Consider the following 15,000-nt stretch of genomic DNA (forward strand, 5'->3'; position numbering starts at 1 on the left):
AGGAGGGAACACAGCACAGTGAGGAAGAGGAGGGAACACAGCACAGTGAGGAAGAGGAGGATACACAGCACAGTGAGAAAGAGGAGGGAACACAGCACAGCACAGTGAGGAAGAGGAAGGAACACAGCACAGTGAGGAAGAGGAGGATACACAGCACAGCACAGTGAGGAAGAGGAGGATACACAGCACAGTGAGGAAGAGGAGGATACACAGCACAGTGAGGAAGAGGAAGGAACACAGCACAGCACAGTGAGGAAGAGGAGAATACTCAGCACAGCACAGTGAGGGAGAGGAGGGAACACGGCACAGTGAGGAAGAGGAGGATACACAGCACAGTGAGGAAGAGGAGGATACACAGCACAGTGAGGAAGAGTAGGCTTAGCTACTCTCCCCTCAGAGATGGATTACTGAATGAGCTTACCAGGCCCAAGGGCTCGGGGGGGCTCAGGGGGGCTCAGGGGGGCTGTGCTATGTCCTTCACCTCTGGTATCTGAATGGGTCCCCCTCAGTCAAATGGGGAATAGAGACATGACAGGTGGGGTATGAGGAACAGGAAGAGATGTGTTCATTTGTGCCTATCTTTAATAATGCCTTTCTTTTTTGACCAGGAAGATCAGATTCAAAACAAGATAGCCACACACACACATACGTCATAACAAACCGACATATGAATTAAAATAACATCTGATTCAGCGGACTGAGACAGGAAATGTAGGCTAATGTGGAACCAAAACAAATATTTTTGCTGGGTTGATGTGGTCAGCTGGGGCTTCAAAATCACCCACCTTCAAAGTGGGGATGACAGTAAACGTTTGAGAAGATTGTCTTAATGCCATACATCAACATGGGTTATGGTTTTTTTTGCCCCCCGATAATCATGCTTTGTAAATGGCATATTTTTTTGCACAACAAGATGTCTTGAATCTGTTGATGGTTATGTCATAGTCATAGCTCTAAGTCTCAATCGGCCCATATCTCTCCATGAAACTGGCCAGAAGTTAAGTTATTTAATAGGTTATCAAATATGCCCCCCTAGCTCAACTGAGGTGCCAACGTTCTGAGGCAGCTGGGGAGGCCTTTTCTACATCTGTGCCCATGGACCCAGTTACTCCGAATCCACCCAGGACTCCATACCTGTGTGCTGGAGCGCAGTCCATTCTGACTGTGTGTTGGAACACAGATCCATTCTGACTGTGTGCTGGAGCACAGGTCCATTTTAATTGTGCTGGAGCACAGGTCCATTCTGACTGTGTGTTGGAGCACAGGTCCATTCTGACTGTGTGTTGGAGCACAGGTCCATCCTAACTGTGTGTTGGAGCACAGGTCCATTCTGACTGTGTTGGAGCACAGGTCCATTCTGACTGTGTGTTGGAGCACAGGTCCATCCTAACTGTGTGTTGGAGCACAGGTCCATTCTGACTGTGTTGGAGCACAGGTCCATTCTGACTGTGTGCTGGAGCACAGGTCCATTCTGACTGTGTGTTGGAGCACAGGTCCATTCTGCCTGTGTGCTTAAGGGTCCATTCTGCCCGTCTACGTCTTTGGTGGTTATGTAAGGGGGAGCATGTGTTTGTCCTGATTTGAACACTTACTCATGTAGTGACGTCATGTGTGAGTTCGACAGCTTTGGCTGCAGCCTCAACTGAACACACATGTTGGTAGGGGACCAAGAGAGTGTGGTCCAGAAAGCAGGGTTGTCATGACATCACCCATCGCAAGAGCACAGATGGTCCCGGTCCCTTGCAGCCGTTGCTGTCCACTCATTGGCTCAAAGAACATGAGTGGCAGGCGTGAGCTGCAATCAGTCACACAGACATTGCCCGGAGTAATGTGGCAGAAGATGAGTGTGTGTGAGTGACACTATACACTTGAACAGGCCGTGATCTGGCCATGAACTGGTGTGGCACCACTGCACAGAGTTCACATCACTCCTGCCATCCTGCTGATGTCTCCTGCAGCCTCCCCTGCTTAGGTTCCTCATCTTCATCTCCTTCATCTGCTTGTTAGCCGTCTGGTGCCAGAGTGCTTGTTCAGGTTTCTTGTCTGTGTTGTGCCCTTGCACTTCAGTGTTGTGGGGTCTTGGTTGTTGTACCATGTCCTTGTCTCAGCGCGTGTTTGGTCCATTTACATTGTCATCCATTTAACATCTACAGTGCTGGGTTGTGTAGACGTCCTGTTGTACTGTATACTACAGTAATGGGTTGTGTGGATGTCCTGCTTAATGCTAATGCATTCACCAAGCGTTGGATTGTTCACCCACTAATAGGGAACGTGAGCTGGGCTTAGACCGTCTTGAGACAGGTTAGTTTTACCCTACTGATGATTTGTTGTTGCAGTGGTAATCCTGCTCAGTACGAGAGGAACCACAGGTTCAGACGAGATGAAGTGAGAGGAAGGTTCAGGAGTGGTGGGTTGTGTAGACGTCCTGTTGTATGCTAATGCTACAGTGATGGGTTGTGTAGATATCCTGTTGTATGCTACAGTGGTAGGTTGCGTGGATGTCCTGTTGTATTCTGGGTTGTGTAGATATATGTTGGAATGGTGGGTTGTGTTGATGTCCTGTTGTATGCTACAGTGGTGGGTTGTGTTGATGTCCTATGCTACAGTGGTGGGTTGTGTAGATGTCCTGTTGTATGCTAATGATACAGTGGGTTGTGTTGATGTCCTGTTTCTGTATGCTACAGTAGATGCTGCTTGTGTACCAGATGACCAGTTATGGATCCATGCTAATGGGCTAGGACCCCTCTAGGGTCAGCACTCACTCAAGTGTTTAGTGATGATGTATTCTGGTCCTCTTATCAAAGCTCTCTTTACTTTTCAAAGAGCTTACGGTATATGCATCCCTCTTATTGTAGCTGAATGGGTCTTTGTGTGTGATGTGTGTGGTGTGTGTTTCTGTGTATGTGATGCCTCCACAGCCACATGACTTCTCCTACAGTGGTGTTTTAGTTCAGTGCTCAAGTGCCTAGAGACAATACGCTCAAGTTGCAAAATAAATGTCACTGAATTGAGTCGAAGTGAATTGTAAATGGAGTTATGAGATATGTGAGCTAGAAGAGGAAGTCTATTACATGTGTGGTGGCTTTGTCCTGTTCTCTCTCTCTCTCTCTCTCTCTCTTTTTCTCTCTCCCTCTCTCTCTGTTAGCATTAGTCGTGGGCTGGTGGGTGATGCTGCTCACTGTAAAAACATCCTCTGACTCATTTGTGGGGATCCTTTGGCAGGCGTCCCTTCACGACTCAGATTGGAAATATTTGGGGGTTTTCTAAGTTTAGACGTCGGTTGTTAAATCTTTATGGGCTCTACCTGCCAAGCTTCATCTTTGTTCAGCTGAAAGCCTTACAGCCAAAACACAGGCCAATCTGAAGAAGAAAGGCCTGCTGCTGTCACTGTGTGATCCTCTGCATCTTTTTTATCTCTGCCCATCTGGCTGTGTAGTTGTGTGTTGGAGAGGCAGTTGTTTAACTGGTTCTGCTGATCCAACTGCTAAAGTCTCTCTCCTCTCTCTCCTCTTTCTCTCTCCCTCTTTGTTCCCCTCTCTCTCTCCCTCTCTCTCTCTCTCTCTCTATCCCTCTGCTCCTCTTTCCCGCTCCTCCCTCCATATTCCGGGCGGTGATAGCAGTGGTTAAGGAGCTAGGCTAACATGTATTATCTTGAGAAGAGGTTGTGGGTTCAATTCCCGGCTCCCACCGGGTGGTTCCGGGGACAATGGCCTCAGTAATACTGTAATTTGCTAACTATTAGCCGCGGCATATATATTGATTTTGCTAAATTTCTTCAGCTATGAGGTTACAGTACACAGGGCCAATTAATGTGGTCTTTTGACTTGCATAAAACACTGTCCTGCGACTTATACACAATGCGGCTAATACACAGGAAATGACTGTATAATTGACATTTGTAAGTCACTTTGGACAAAGCATCTACTCAAAGAATAAATGTAAACATACTGTCTTCTATGTGTGTGTGTGTCCACCCCTGGTGTGTGTGTGTGTGTGTCCACCCCTGGTGTGTGTGTGTGTGTGTCCACCTCTGGTGTGTGTGTGTGTGTGTGTGTGTCCACCTCTGGTGTGTGTGTGTGTGTGTGTGTGTGTGTCCACCTCTGGTGTGTGTGTGTGTGTGTGTGTGTGTGTGTGTGTGTGTGTCCATCTCTGGTCAGATGTGTAAGTTGCGGGAGCGTGTCCAGGAGCTGCGCTCGCAGCGTGAGTGCGAGCAGCACAAGCACTCGGTGGCCATGAAGGAGCTGCGGGTCAAGCTGCACGAGGAGCGCCAGCGCGACGTAGCCACCGCCCGCGAGCTGTTGGCACGGCAACACGAGGCCGAGCTGGCCCGGCTGGCGCGGGTGCGGGACGCCGAGGTGCAGCGGCTACAGGCGCAGGTCAACGCCCTCAGGGAGGGAGGCGGAGTCAACAGCGAGGTACAGCACATCGGCCGTCCACCTGTCTGTCTACAGTGTGTCTTCATATCTGTCTGTCTGCCTCTTCATATTACTGTCTACCTGTCTGTCTGTCTATCTATCTGTCTATCTATCTATCTGTCTGCCCTTTTATATGTCTGTCTATCTATATGCCCGTCTAGTATGTTCTAGTAACACACACAGTGCAGAGACACACGTGCACACATGCACACACACACACACGCGTGCACACACACACACATACACACACTTTCTAACTGCCGCCCACCTGTGCAGATACGGAGCATGCTCAGAGAAGACGCCCGAGAGGAAGTGAGGCGGGGACACGAGGCAGAGAAGCTCCGCCTCTCCCAGGAGCTGCAGGAGGCGCGGTCGGCGCGGCGACAGGCAGAGGAGGCGCTGGCCGTAGTGCAGCAGGCCGACAAGGCCAAAGCAAACGATCTCCGAGTGGCCCACCAGCAACACCAGGAGGAGATCCAGAGGATCAAGAGAGAGAGCGAGAGAGACATCCGCCGACTGGTGAGAAAGACTAATGAATAATAATGATAACTAGTAAAGACCTCCGAGAGCGCAGACCTCCGCCAAGCGCCTCCTGGATCACTCCCAAAATGTGATGATTTCTTCCTTGGGTCATTTCAGACCTTTCCTGAACATTTAATCAAAATCCATAACCTTTTGAGTTATCTCGCTAACAGACAAAAAACCAAACAAACCCCGATGAAATTGGCAGAGGTAATATTAGTATGTTTGTTTTATATAGCGCCTTTCTCAAACCCAAGGTCGCTTCACAGGAGGTAAAATACAGTACAGACAAAGAGACAGAGTTGAGGAGGAAGAATATACCATTGAAAGACTGAACTAGGCAGATAGACACAAACAGAGAGAAAGGGATTAAATGTTGACAGATGGGGGAAGATTAGGCCAATTTGAAATTTAAAGGACAGAAAATACAATGAAATTGTAGAACCTGCAGACCAGAACAAGCTCTCTGTAACCTTTTAAGGGAGATGGGTTTGGGCCTCATAGCAACCAATAAGAGCCAGAGCTCATGAGCACAGGATTCGAGCATTTTTCTTTATAATGTTCAAATGTGTGTGTGTGTGTGTGTGTCTGTGTGTGTGTGTCTGTGTGTCTGTTTGTCTGTGTATCTCTGCATGGTGTGTGTGTGTGTATGTGTGTCTGTGTGTCTGTGTATCTCGGCATGGTGTGTGTGTGTGTGTGTGTGTGTGTGTGTGTGTGTGTGTGTGTGTGTGTGTGTGTGTGTGTGTGTGTGTGTGTGTGTGTGTGTGTGTGTGTGTGTGTGTGTGTGTCTGTGTGTGTGTGTGTGTGTGTGTGTGTATCTCTGCATGTGTGTGTGTGTGTGCAGATGGAGGAGCTGCGGGGTCGTGACCGTGTGCTGCAGACGCTGGAGAAGGAGCTGGGGGTGCAGGCGGGCCAGACCCAGAGGCTGCTGCTCCAGAGGATGGAGGCCGAGAAGAACCACGGCAGCCCCAAACGAGAGGTCGCGCCCAGCCTCGGAGACAGCCCAGAGCTCCCCAACAACCAGGTAACACCTCCAGGCTCTGGACGTGTGTGTATGCGAGTGTGTGCGTGCTTGTGTGTGTGTGTGTGTGTGTGTGTGTGCATTCATGCGTGTGTGTTTGTGCATGTGTGCATGTGTGTGTGTGTGTGTGTGTGTGTGTGTGAGAGACAGAGAGTGTGTATGCAACATGGCCGCAGGAGCACATGTAAACGCTACCACAGCCCTCTAACGCAGTTGCACCAGCTGTGAATGGCGGCAAGTAACACAGTACACGTTGTGTGATCAAGCTCTTGCTTACAGTGTGTACTGTATTACTGCAGCTTGAGTTGGCAGTAACAAAACAGACAGTAGCATAAAGCATTCTGTGTTTGGGCAGACCTGTCGAAACCTGTAACACAGATTTGCATTTGGAAATTCTTTCCCTGTGTTAAGGTCCACATCAAAGTGTTAAAATGTGTGTGTTTGTGTTTGTGTGTGTGTGACAGAATCTTCACTCTACTTCCTTTCTTCCCTCTCTATCCTCCCTTCTTCTCCTCTTCTCTCTGTCCCTCCGTCTCTCTCCATCCCTCTCTTTTTGTCCTCTCTCTGGTGCCCACATCTCTCAATCACCTTTATTTATTTGTCTGATTGTGTTCTCTCTCTCCCTCTCCCTCTCTCCCTCTCTTTCTCAGGAGAGTACAGATGAGAGGGATACTCGGCGGTTTCAGCTGAAGATTGCTGAACTGCAGGCTGTCATCAGAAAGCTGGAGGACAGAAACGCACTGCTGTCTGATGAGAGAAATGAACTGGTACACACACACACACACACACACACACACACACACACACACACACACACACACACACACACACACACACTCAAACACAACACACAGGCACTTAGGGGAACACATCCATACACACACTAACACAGACGAGAACATGTGTAGGGACAATTATAGCCACAAGGGGGTGCTATGGGCTTGAAAGACCCATCCATCAGCATCACCAAGCTGCTCCACTAGCTCCCAGTCTGAGCTACTCAGACTACTGATATTCCCGCCTGTTCCCACCTGTTCCAACGCTCAGACTACTGATATTCCCGCCTGTCCCAAGCTCTCAGACTGCTGATATTCCCGCCTGTCCCAAGCTCTCAGACTGCTGATATTCCCGCCTGTCCCAGGGCTCTCTGTGCAGTGTCTCTTGCTGTCTCTCTGGCTGGCTGTCCGGTCTCTTCTCACATTGTTGTTTTTCTCCCATCCCATCTTACTCTCTCTCTCTCTCTCTCTGTGTGTTTTTCTCGTTCTTTCTTTTTTTCTCTTTCTCTATTTCTCTTTCCTCTTTCTCTCTCTCTTTCTCTCTCTGTGCGTGTGTGGTGTGTGTGTGTGTGTGTGTGTGCGTGCGTGTGTGTGTGTCTCAGCTGAAGCGTGTGCGTGAGGCGGACGGGCAGATGAAGCCGCTGCTGGAGAAGAACAGGCGGATGAGCAAGAAGAACGACGACCTGCTGCAGAGTCTACAGCGCATGGAGGACAAGCTCAAGAACCTGAGCAGGGAGAAAGCAGAGCTGGTGAGACACACACACACACACACACACACACACACATGGAGGACAAGCTCAAGAACCTGAGCAGGGAGAAAGCAGAGCTGGTGAGACACACACACACACACACACACACACACACATGGAGGACAAGCTCAAGAACCTGAGCAGGGAGAACGCAGAGCTGGTGAGACACACACACACACACACACACACACACACACATGGAGGACAAGCTCAAGAACCTGAGCAGGGAGAAAGCAGAGCTGGTGAGACACACACACACACACACACACACACACACATGGAGGACAAGCTCAAGAACCTGAGCAGGGAGAACGCAGAGCTGGTGAGACACACACACACACACACACACACACACACATGGAGGACAAGCTCAAGAACCTGAGCAGGGAGAAAGCAGAGCTGGTGAGACACACACACACACACACACACACATACACACACACACATGGAGGACAAGCTCAAGAACCTGAGCAGGGAGAAAGCAGAGCTGGTGAGACACACACACACACACACACACACACACACACACACACACACACACACACGGAGGACAAGCTCAAGAACCTGAGCAGGGAGAACGCAGAGCTGGTGAGACACACACACACACACACACACACACACACACACACACACACATGGAGGACAAGCTCAAGAACCTGAGCAGGGAGAACGCAGAGCTGGTGAGACACACACACACACACACACACACACACACATGGAGGACAAGCTCAAGAACCTGAGCAGGGAGAAAGCAGAGCTGGTGAGACACACACACACACACACACACACACACACACACACACATGGAGGACAAGCTCAAGAACCTGAGCAGGGAGAAAGCAGAGCTGGTGAGACACACACACACACACACACACACACACACACACACACACACACATGGAGGACAAGCTCAAGAACCTGAGCAGGGAGAAAGCAGAGCTGGTGAGACACACACACACACACACACACACACACACACACACACACACACACACACACACGGAGGACAAGCTCAAGAACCTGAGCAGGGAGAAAGCAGAGCTGGTGAGACACACACACACACACACACACACACACACACACACACACACACACACACACACACACACACACACACATGGAGGACAAGCTCAAGAACCTGAGCAGGGAGAAAGCAGAGCTGGTGAGACACACACACACACACACACACACACACGGAGGACAAGCTCAAGAACCTGAGCAGGGAGAACGCAGAGCTGGTGAGACACACACACACACACACACACACACACACACACACACACACACACACACACACATGGAGGACAAGCTCAAGAACCTGAGCAGGGAGAACGCAGAGCTGGTGAGACACACACACACACACACACACACACACACATGGAGGACAAGCTCAAGAACCTGAGCAGAGAACACAGAGCTGGTGAGACACACATACACACACACACACACACACACACACACACACACACATGGAGGACAAGCTCAAGAACCTGAGCAGGGAGAACGCAGAGCTGGTGAGACACACACACACACACACACACACACAGACATGCTAACACACCAAACATACACACACACATACACACATGCATGGATGCATGCACAAATGGACACTTACACACGCACACACACACCCCCCAACCGTAAGGACATCAATTTTCTTTGTGAATGAATAATGTATTGGAAATGAATAAATGTTTCTCCATAAAATACAAGAGTCATAAGTATTGGAACCCCTATGTTAAATTCCGATAGAGGCAGGCAGATTTTAATTTTTAAAGGCCAGTTATTTCATGGATCCAGGATACTATGCACCCTGATAAAGTTCCTTTGACCTCTGAACCCCACATCATCACATACCCCTCACCATCCCTAGAGATTGGCATGGTGTTTAGTTCAGTTAGCGTATTAGCTGGTTTCATGCTCATTGAGCTCAATGCAAATCAAAACAGCTAATATTACACCAAAGATGGGCCTCCTCCTCCCTCTGTGTTTCTCTCGTTCTCTCGCTCTCAGAAGGAGAACTCCTCGCAGCAGTCCAACTCCCAGCATACCGCGCTGAAACGGACCAGCTCGATGACAGACCTGAGCCACGCCCACGAACAGCAGGAGGTGGAGTTTCTGCGTCTCCAGGTGATCGAGCAGCGGAGAGACATCGAGGAGCTGCGGGTGGGTTGCTATGGCTACACTTCAGCACTTGCAGAGTCTTACAACTGTGTGCAGTAGGCATGAGTTATTTACAGTGAAGAAAACTGCAGCTGACACACTTATTATTGTCTTACAACTTTATGCAGTAGACATGAGTTACTCACAGTGAAGACTACAGCTAACATTCATATTCTTGTCTGTGCTGAATGTTCAATCTGGCTCCTTTGAGTGCAAATTTCCTCGGGTCAAGAATTCATTCATTCATTCATTCATTCATTCATTCATTCAACTCCATGGGGAAGTCTGGCAAAATTGCTCAATGGAGGGAATGTTTCTTCTTTGGATAATCATATATAAAGGGAATAAAAGAAGGACTTGTTATAGGGGTACTTTTAGAATAAGTATCTGTACAGTGTGTGTACCGGTGTGTGTGTGTGTGTGTGTATATATGTGTGTGTGTGTGTGTGTGTGTGTGTGTGTGTGTGTGTGTGTGTGTGTGTGTGTGTGTGTGTGTGTGTCTTTGTGTGTTCGTTATGGACTGTTTTTCCCCCCGATCTCGATCCTTCATTTTATTTTGAGATCTTGGCTACAAGCCGATCTGTGTATAGAGGGTGTCTGTCTGAGTGTGTGATTTGTGTACAGAGGGCGTCTGTTTGAGTGTGTGATTTTTGTCTTCATTTGACATTGGCGCATAATTGCACCAGTTGAGTAATCACTTGTTAGCTGATTAGCTTTTTCATGCTGTGAGGTTAATTAGTTTGTTGACATCGTTAGGAGTGATTGCGTGAGGTCACACCTCCGAGCTCTTCTCCCTCCTTCATTTCTCTTCCTTCTTCTCCTCCTCCTCTCATCACTTCATCATCTTGTGTCCTAATATCTTAATGAATCTGCATCATTTATAATAAAGCACATTAGATATTTATCTTTGGGCTGTTTAGAGTTCGAGAGCTTTATAACACATCACTTGCTCAGTACATTCATTCATGAGTCCAGGAAGTAAACACACAAGAATACACATTGTTCTTTTACCTCAATAGATTATGTACTGCTTCATTCATTTGAGATGAAAAACACCACTGTTCAGAATTTTGACACGTCAGTGAGTGTGTGCGTGTATGTGTGTATGTGTATGTATGTGTGTGTGTGTGTGTGTGTGTGTGTGTGTGTGTGTGTGTGTGTGTGTGTGTGTGTGTGTGTGTGTGTGTGTGTGTGTGTGTGTGTGTATGTGTGTCAAGTTGAGTGATGCCTTCTGTTTTCCTTATTATCCTCAGGAGCGAGAGAAGTTGCTGGTGAACAAGAAGACCAAGAGGAAAGGTGTGAAAGTGCCCAAGGTGAGCTCACCTGTCCTCCCTCCACCACTTCATCTCCCACTCTGTCCTCCTCCCTCTTTCCTCTCCTCTCTTTCTCTCTTCTCTCCTTCTTTCCTCTCCTCTCTTTCTCTCTTCTCTCTCTCTTTCCTCTCCTCTCCCTCTCTCTTTCCTCTTGTATCTTTCTCTCTTCTCTCCCTCTCTTTCCTCTCCTCTCTCTTCTCTCCCTCTCTCTGCTCTCCTGTCTCCACATTCCTCTTCCTCCCTCTCTCTTTCATCCCTCTCTCAGCATGTTCTCATCCTGGTGTAGGCCCTCACTCTATGTTCTCTCCGTGGGCTTCAGCTGGTTGACGTGGCATTGCCAAGCAACGGTGTGTGTGTGTGTGTGTGTGTGTGTGTGTGTGTGTGTGTGTGTGTGTGTGTGTGTGTGTGTGTGTGTGTGTGTGTGTGTGTGTGTGAGAGAGAGAGAGATAGAGAGAGAGACGGATATGGAGAGAGAGATGGAGGATTTGTTTGGGACCTAATTGGACTCTTGGGGTCTCTTCAGGGTCTCTCTCTCTTGTTCTGTGTGTGTGTGTGTGTGTGTGTGTGTGTGTGTGTGAGAGTGTGTGTGTGTGAGAGAGAGAGAGAGAGAGAGAGAGAGAGAGAGAGAGAGAGAGTGTGGGGGGTAAAGATTGAGAGTTGTTGCCGGGTGGAGCTTCCATAGTTGAAAAACACAGAAGCTGTTACCAAGGGGGAGGAGTTCTCACTTGTCTATAAACCTGCTATTTTCCACACAATCCACAATGCAAACACACACAGTCCAGTAGTGCTTCATTGGTAGAGACATACACACATGGACTGACATTGGAAGGAGCCTGTCTATTGACCGTCGCTTTGTTGCTGGAACCTTTCAGTTCGACTGCTGAAGCAGAAGAACAATGATGATGATGATGATGATGGCTGTGAAGGTCACAATGCTGAAGGATTGATGAAGATTAGTGCTTTTTAGTGCTTGTCAGTGCTTTGGACCAGCTCACGCTTTCTTCCATATACACACACACACACGCACACACACACACACACACACACACACACACACGCACTCAAGATGACGGAATACTTTCTGCTCATTCTCTACTTCTCGTCCTTCATATGTCTGTGTGCGCTGGTTTGTCTCTATTTCTCTGGCTGTCAGGAGATGACCTATAAAAATGATGGTAAGACCACACACACACACACACACACACACACACACACACACACACACACACACACAAGGAAGCTTGAAATAGAAATGATTCAAGGGTCACGCCATTGCAAACCAGTGTGTGTATGTGTGTGTGTGTGTGTGTGTGTGTGTGTGTAACCTGTGTAGCTCTGATAACATGTCTTTAGTTTGCCACCTGCATCATTTTGATGATTTGTTTGGACTGCTATCATGCAGTCATTTTATACTTTAGTTATGGTGATGCTGTGTTTTATCCTAAATATGAACTTTCTGGTTGTTGCCTTTTATTGAGGCTCTTTTAAGCATACAAGCATAACACTGAAGATGTTGAGAGACTGAAAGACTAGAGATTGAGGATACACATGGAGGAAACACAGCTGACTGGAGCTATGAGACTGGAGATACTGTAACACACTTTAGAGGATGTAGCTGTTATTAGAGGATTAGAGATATGAATGGACGAAACACAGCTCTTATTACGACTCTCAGGCTGGGCTTGTGTTAGCAGCCCAAACTAATGACCTTGGACAAAACGTCTCCTGCGTAATATGTCTGTGAACAGTATTTATTATACCAGTCTTCAAGTATATTTTCCATCTTCATCCCTTTCTCTCTCTTCCCTATCTCTCTCTCTCTCTCTCTCTCTCTCTCTCTCTCTCTCTCTCTCTCTCTCTCTCTCTCCCTATCTGGCTCTATCTCTCTCTGTTCTTCATGTGCTGCAGAAGCATGTTGTGGAGACATATTTTGGATTTGATGAGGAGTCTGTGGACTCGGAAACCTCCTCGCTCACCTCCTTCAACACTGACCACACACCTGCCACCCCCGAGGAGGAGCCGGAAGATGTAAGGGCTTACTAACATCTATGACACATTTATACATGTTTATAAGACATTTATATGAGCATGTGGATGTGTATGTATGTAATGACCATCTTACTAACATCTATAACACATGCTTATAATACTCTTAAAACATGTTTAAGAGCATTTGGATGTTTATACATGTAAGCGTCTCTACATAATGTACCTGTTATTGCTGATTGTATTTGTACATTTGTATCCATGTTCTGTGTAATTTATTGCATCTAAATTGAGGGATTATCCTTATTTTTTCACCTCCAGAACATTTAAAAAAGAAAACGCAACCTCAGAAGTTTTTCAGTGATTTTCAGTCCCTCACGTTCTTAGAAGCCACACTTTTTTTCTGCTTGCGCCCCACTTTTATAAACACGTTGCAACGGTCAGTTGTGCCATTCCATAGGGAAGCAGTTCCATAGGGGGAACAACTGAGTGTGAGCACCTGGAGGGGACAATCGTGTGTCAGTGTGATCCCCACTTAACTCACCTGTGTGAACCCCACTTAACTCTCTAATTGTTTTATTTATTTATGCCTGTGTTACCACACTTAAAGAGAAACTATGCAGGATTGGCAATTTCATCTCCGGTTTCACTTTCGCTTTTCGTTTTCGCTCGTTTTGTGCTTGCATATTTCTCTTCAGAGCTTATACAGCTTTAGCGTGTATATTTATACATATAGGCTATATATATATATTTAGAAATTGCAAGCGTGGTTCTTCTTGTTCCTTAAGCGTCTCAGACTTCCAGATGTAAACAAGGAGCGATTGCCTCCTGCAGAAACTGCAAGGTTGCAATAGCGGATAGGGACACTGGGGGCGGGAGGAAATATTGCTGTTTTCGATGAAACTGGTCAGTCAAGCAAAACAACGATTTCTAAGCGATTTTATGACTATGAAAAGTTGCATAGGGTCTCTTTAACTCTTTAGTGTGGACCCCACTTAACTCTGGAGTGTGAATTCCACTAAACTCTGTAATCATTTTATTTACTTATTTATATTCAGTTTGGTTGAAAGCACAGACATCTTTAAATTCCATGGCAATCTCTGTAATAGTGTCAGACCGAGTATGTATTTAAACTGCAGCTCAGTGGGTGTGTCAGAATGTACGCTTACCTCTTGTTTGTGATTGGTCAGACCTTCTGTAGGGAGGAGGCGGAGCTACGTTTCCGTCAGCTGACTCGTGAATACCAGGCTCTACAGCGAGCTTACGCCCTCCTACAAGAGACCACCGGCCCACTAGATCCAGAGAGACACTGTAGGGTAAGTGTGTGTGTGTGTGTGTGTGCGTGTGCGTGTGTGTGTGCGTGTGCGTGTGCGTGTGCGTGTGCGTGTGCGTGTGCGTGTGCGTGTGCGTGTGCGTGCGCGTGCGTGTGCGTGTGTGCTTGTGTGTGCTTGACTGTCCTGATTGATGACATCTGCCTCTTTGATTGGCTGTGTGCTCTCCCTGCTCCCCTCTGATTGGCTGTGCTGTGTGTCCATCAGACGCGGGAGCAGCTGCAGGCGGAGCTGACGGCGTGCCAGGCGCGGATCGCGGATCTGGAGCGCAGCCTGGCGGAGAAGGGGCAGGTAACGCAGCGGAAGGGTGGGGGGCGGGGCTTCCTCGCACCACTCTTATTGGTTCTGCTGCTTGTCTGTCTGGTGGCCGGGGGCGTGTGCTGGCGCTACGCTGACAGGGTGTGCCGAAGCCTCACTATGTGATGTCACAGCTCAGCTGGCCAATCCCGCAAGGCCCTGGCTGCTTGTTACTCATGCTCCGCCCACTTGTATCTGGTGCTGCGTTTCAAGTGCCCTTATATGGAGCACGCAGCCTGCAAACCATACACTATCACCTTTAATCCATCCTGCAAGCCACACACTTCACCTTTAATGCACCCTGCAAACCACACACTATCACCTTTAATGCACCCTGCAAACCACACACTATCACCTTTAATGCCCCCTACATTCAAACCACACACTATCACCTTTAATCCACCCTGCAAACTACACACTATCA

The 15,000-nt window shown here is 48.0% G+C and overlaps 1 protein-coding gene across 1 annotated transcript in view; it reads left to right on the forward strand.

Moving 5' to 3' along the window:
- The window catches only part of jakmip1 (janus kinase and microtubule interacting protein 1), a 29,074-nt gene that overhangs the window by 4,600 nt on the left and 9,474 nt on the right, over nt 1-15,000 (forward strand). The window contains exons 3-12 of the mRNA XM_062549902.1: nt 4,158-4,415; nt 4,692-4,934; nt 5,782-5,961; nt 6,609-6,725; nt 7,337-7,483; nt 9,500-9,652; nt 10,903-10,962; nt 12,871-12,990; nt 14,139-14,264; nt 14,487-14,570. Coding sequence (XP_062405886.1) covers nt 4,158-4,415; nt 4,692-4,934; nt 5,782-5,961; nt 6,609-6,725; nt 7,337-7,483; nt 9,500-9,652; nt 10,903-10,962; nt 12,871-12,990; nt 14,139-14,264; nt 14,487-14,570 — 1,488 coding nt within the window. The remainder of the gene's footprint in view (nt 1-4,157; nt 4,416-4,691; nt 4,935-5,781; nt 5,962-6,608; nt 6,726-7,336; nt 7,484-9,499; nt 9,653-10,902; nt 10,963-12,870; nt 12,991-14,138; nt 14,265-14,486; nt 14,571-15,000) is intronic.

This window comes from Sardina pilchardus, chromosome 11 (genome assembly GCF_963854185.1).
Source record: "Sardina pilchardus chromosome 11, fSarPil1.1, whole genome shotgun sequence".
Classification (NCBI taxonomy): domain Eukaryota; kingdom Metazoa; phylum Chordata; class Actinopteri; order Clupeiformes; family Clupeidae; genus Sardina; species Sardina pilchardus.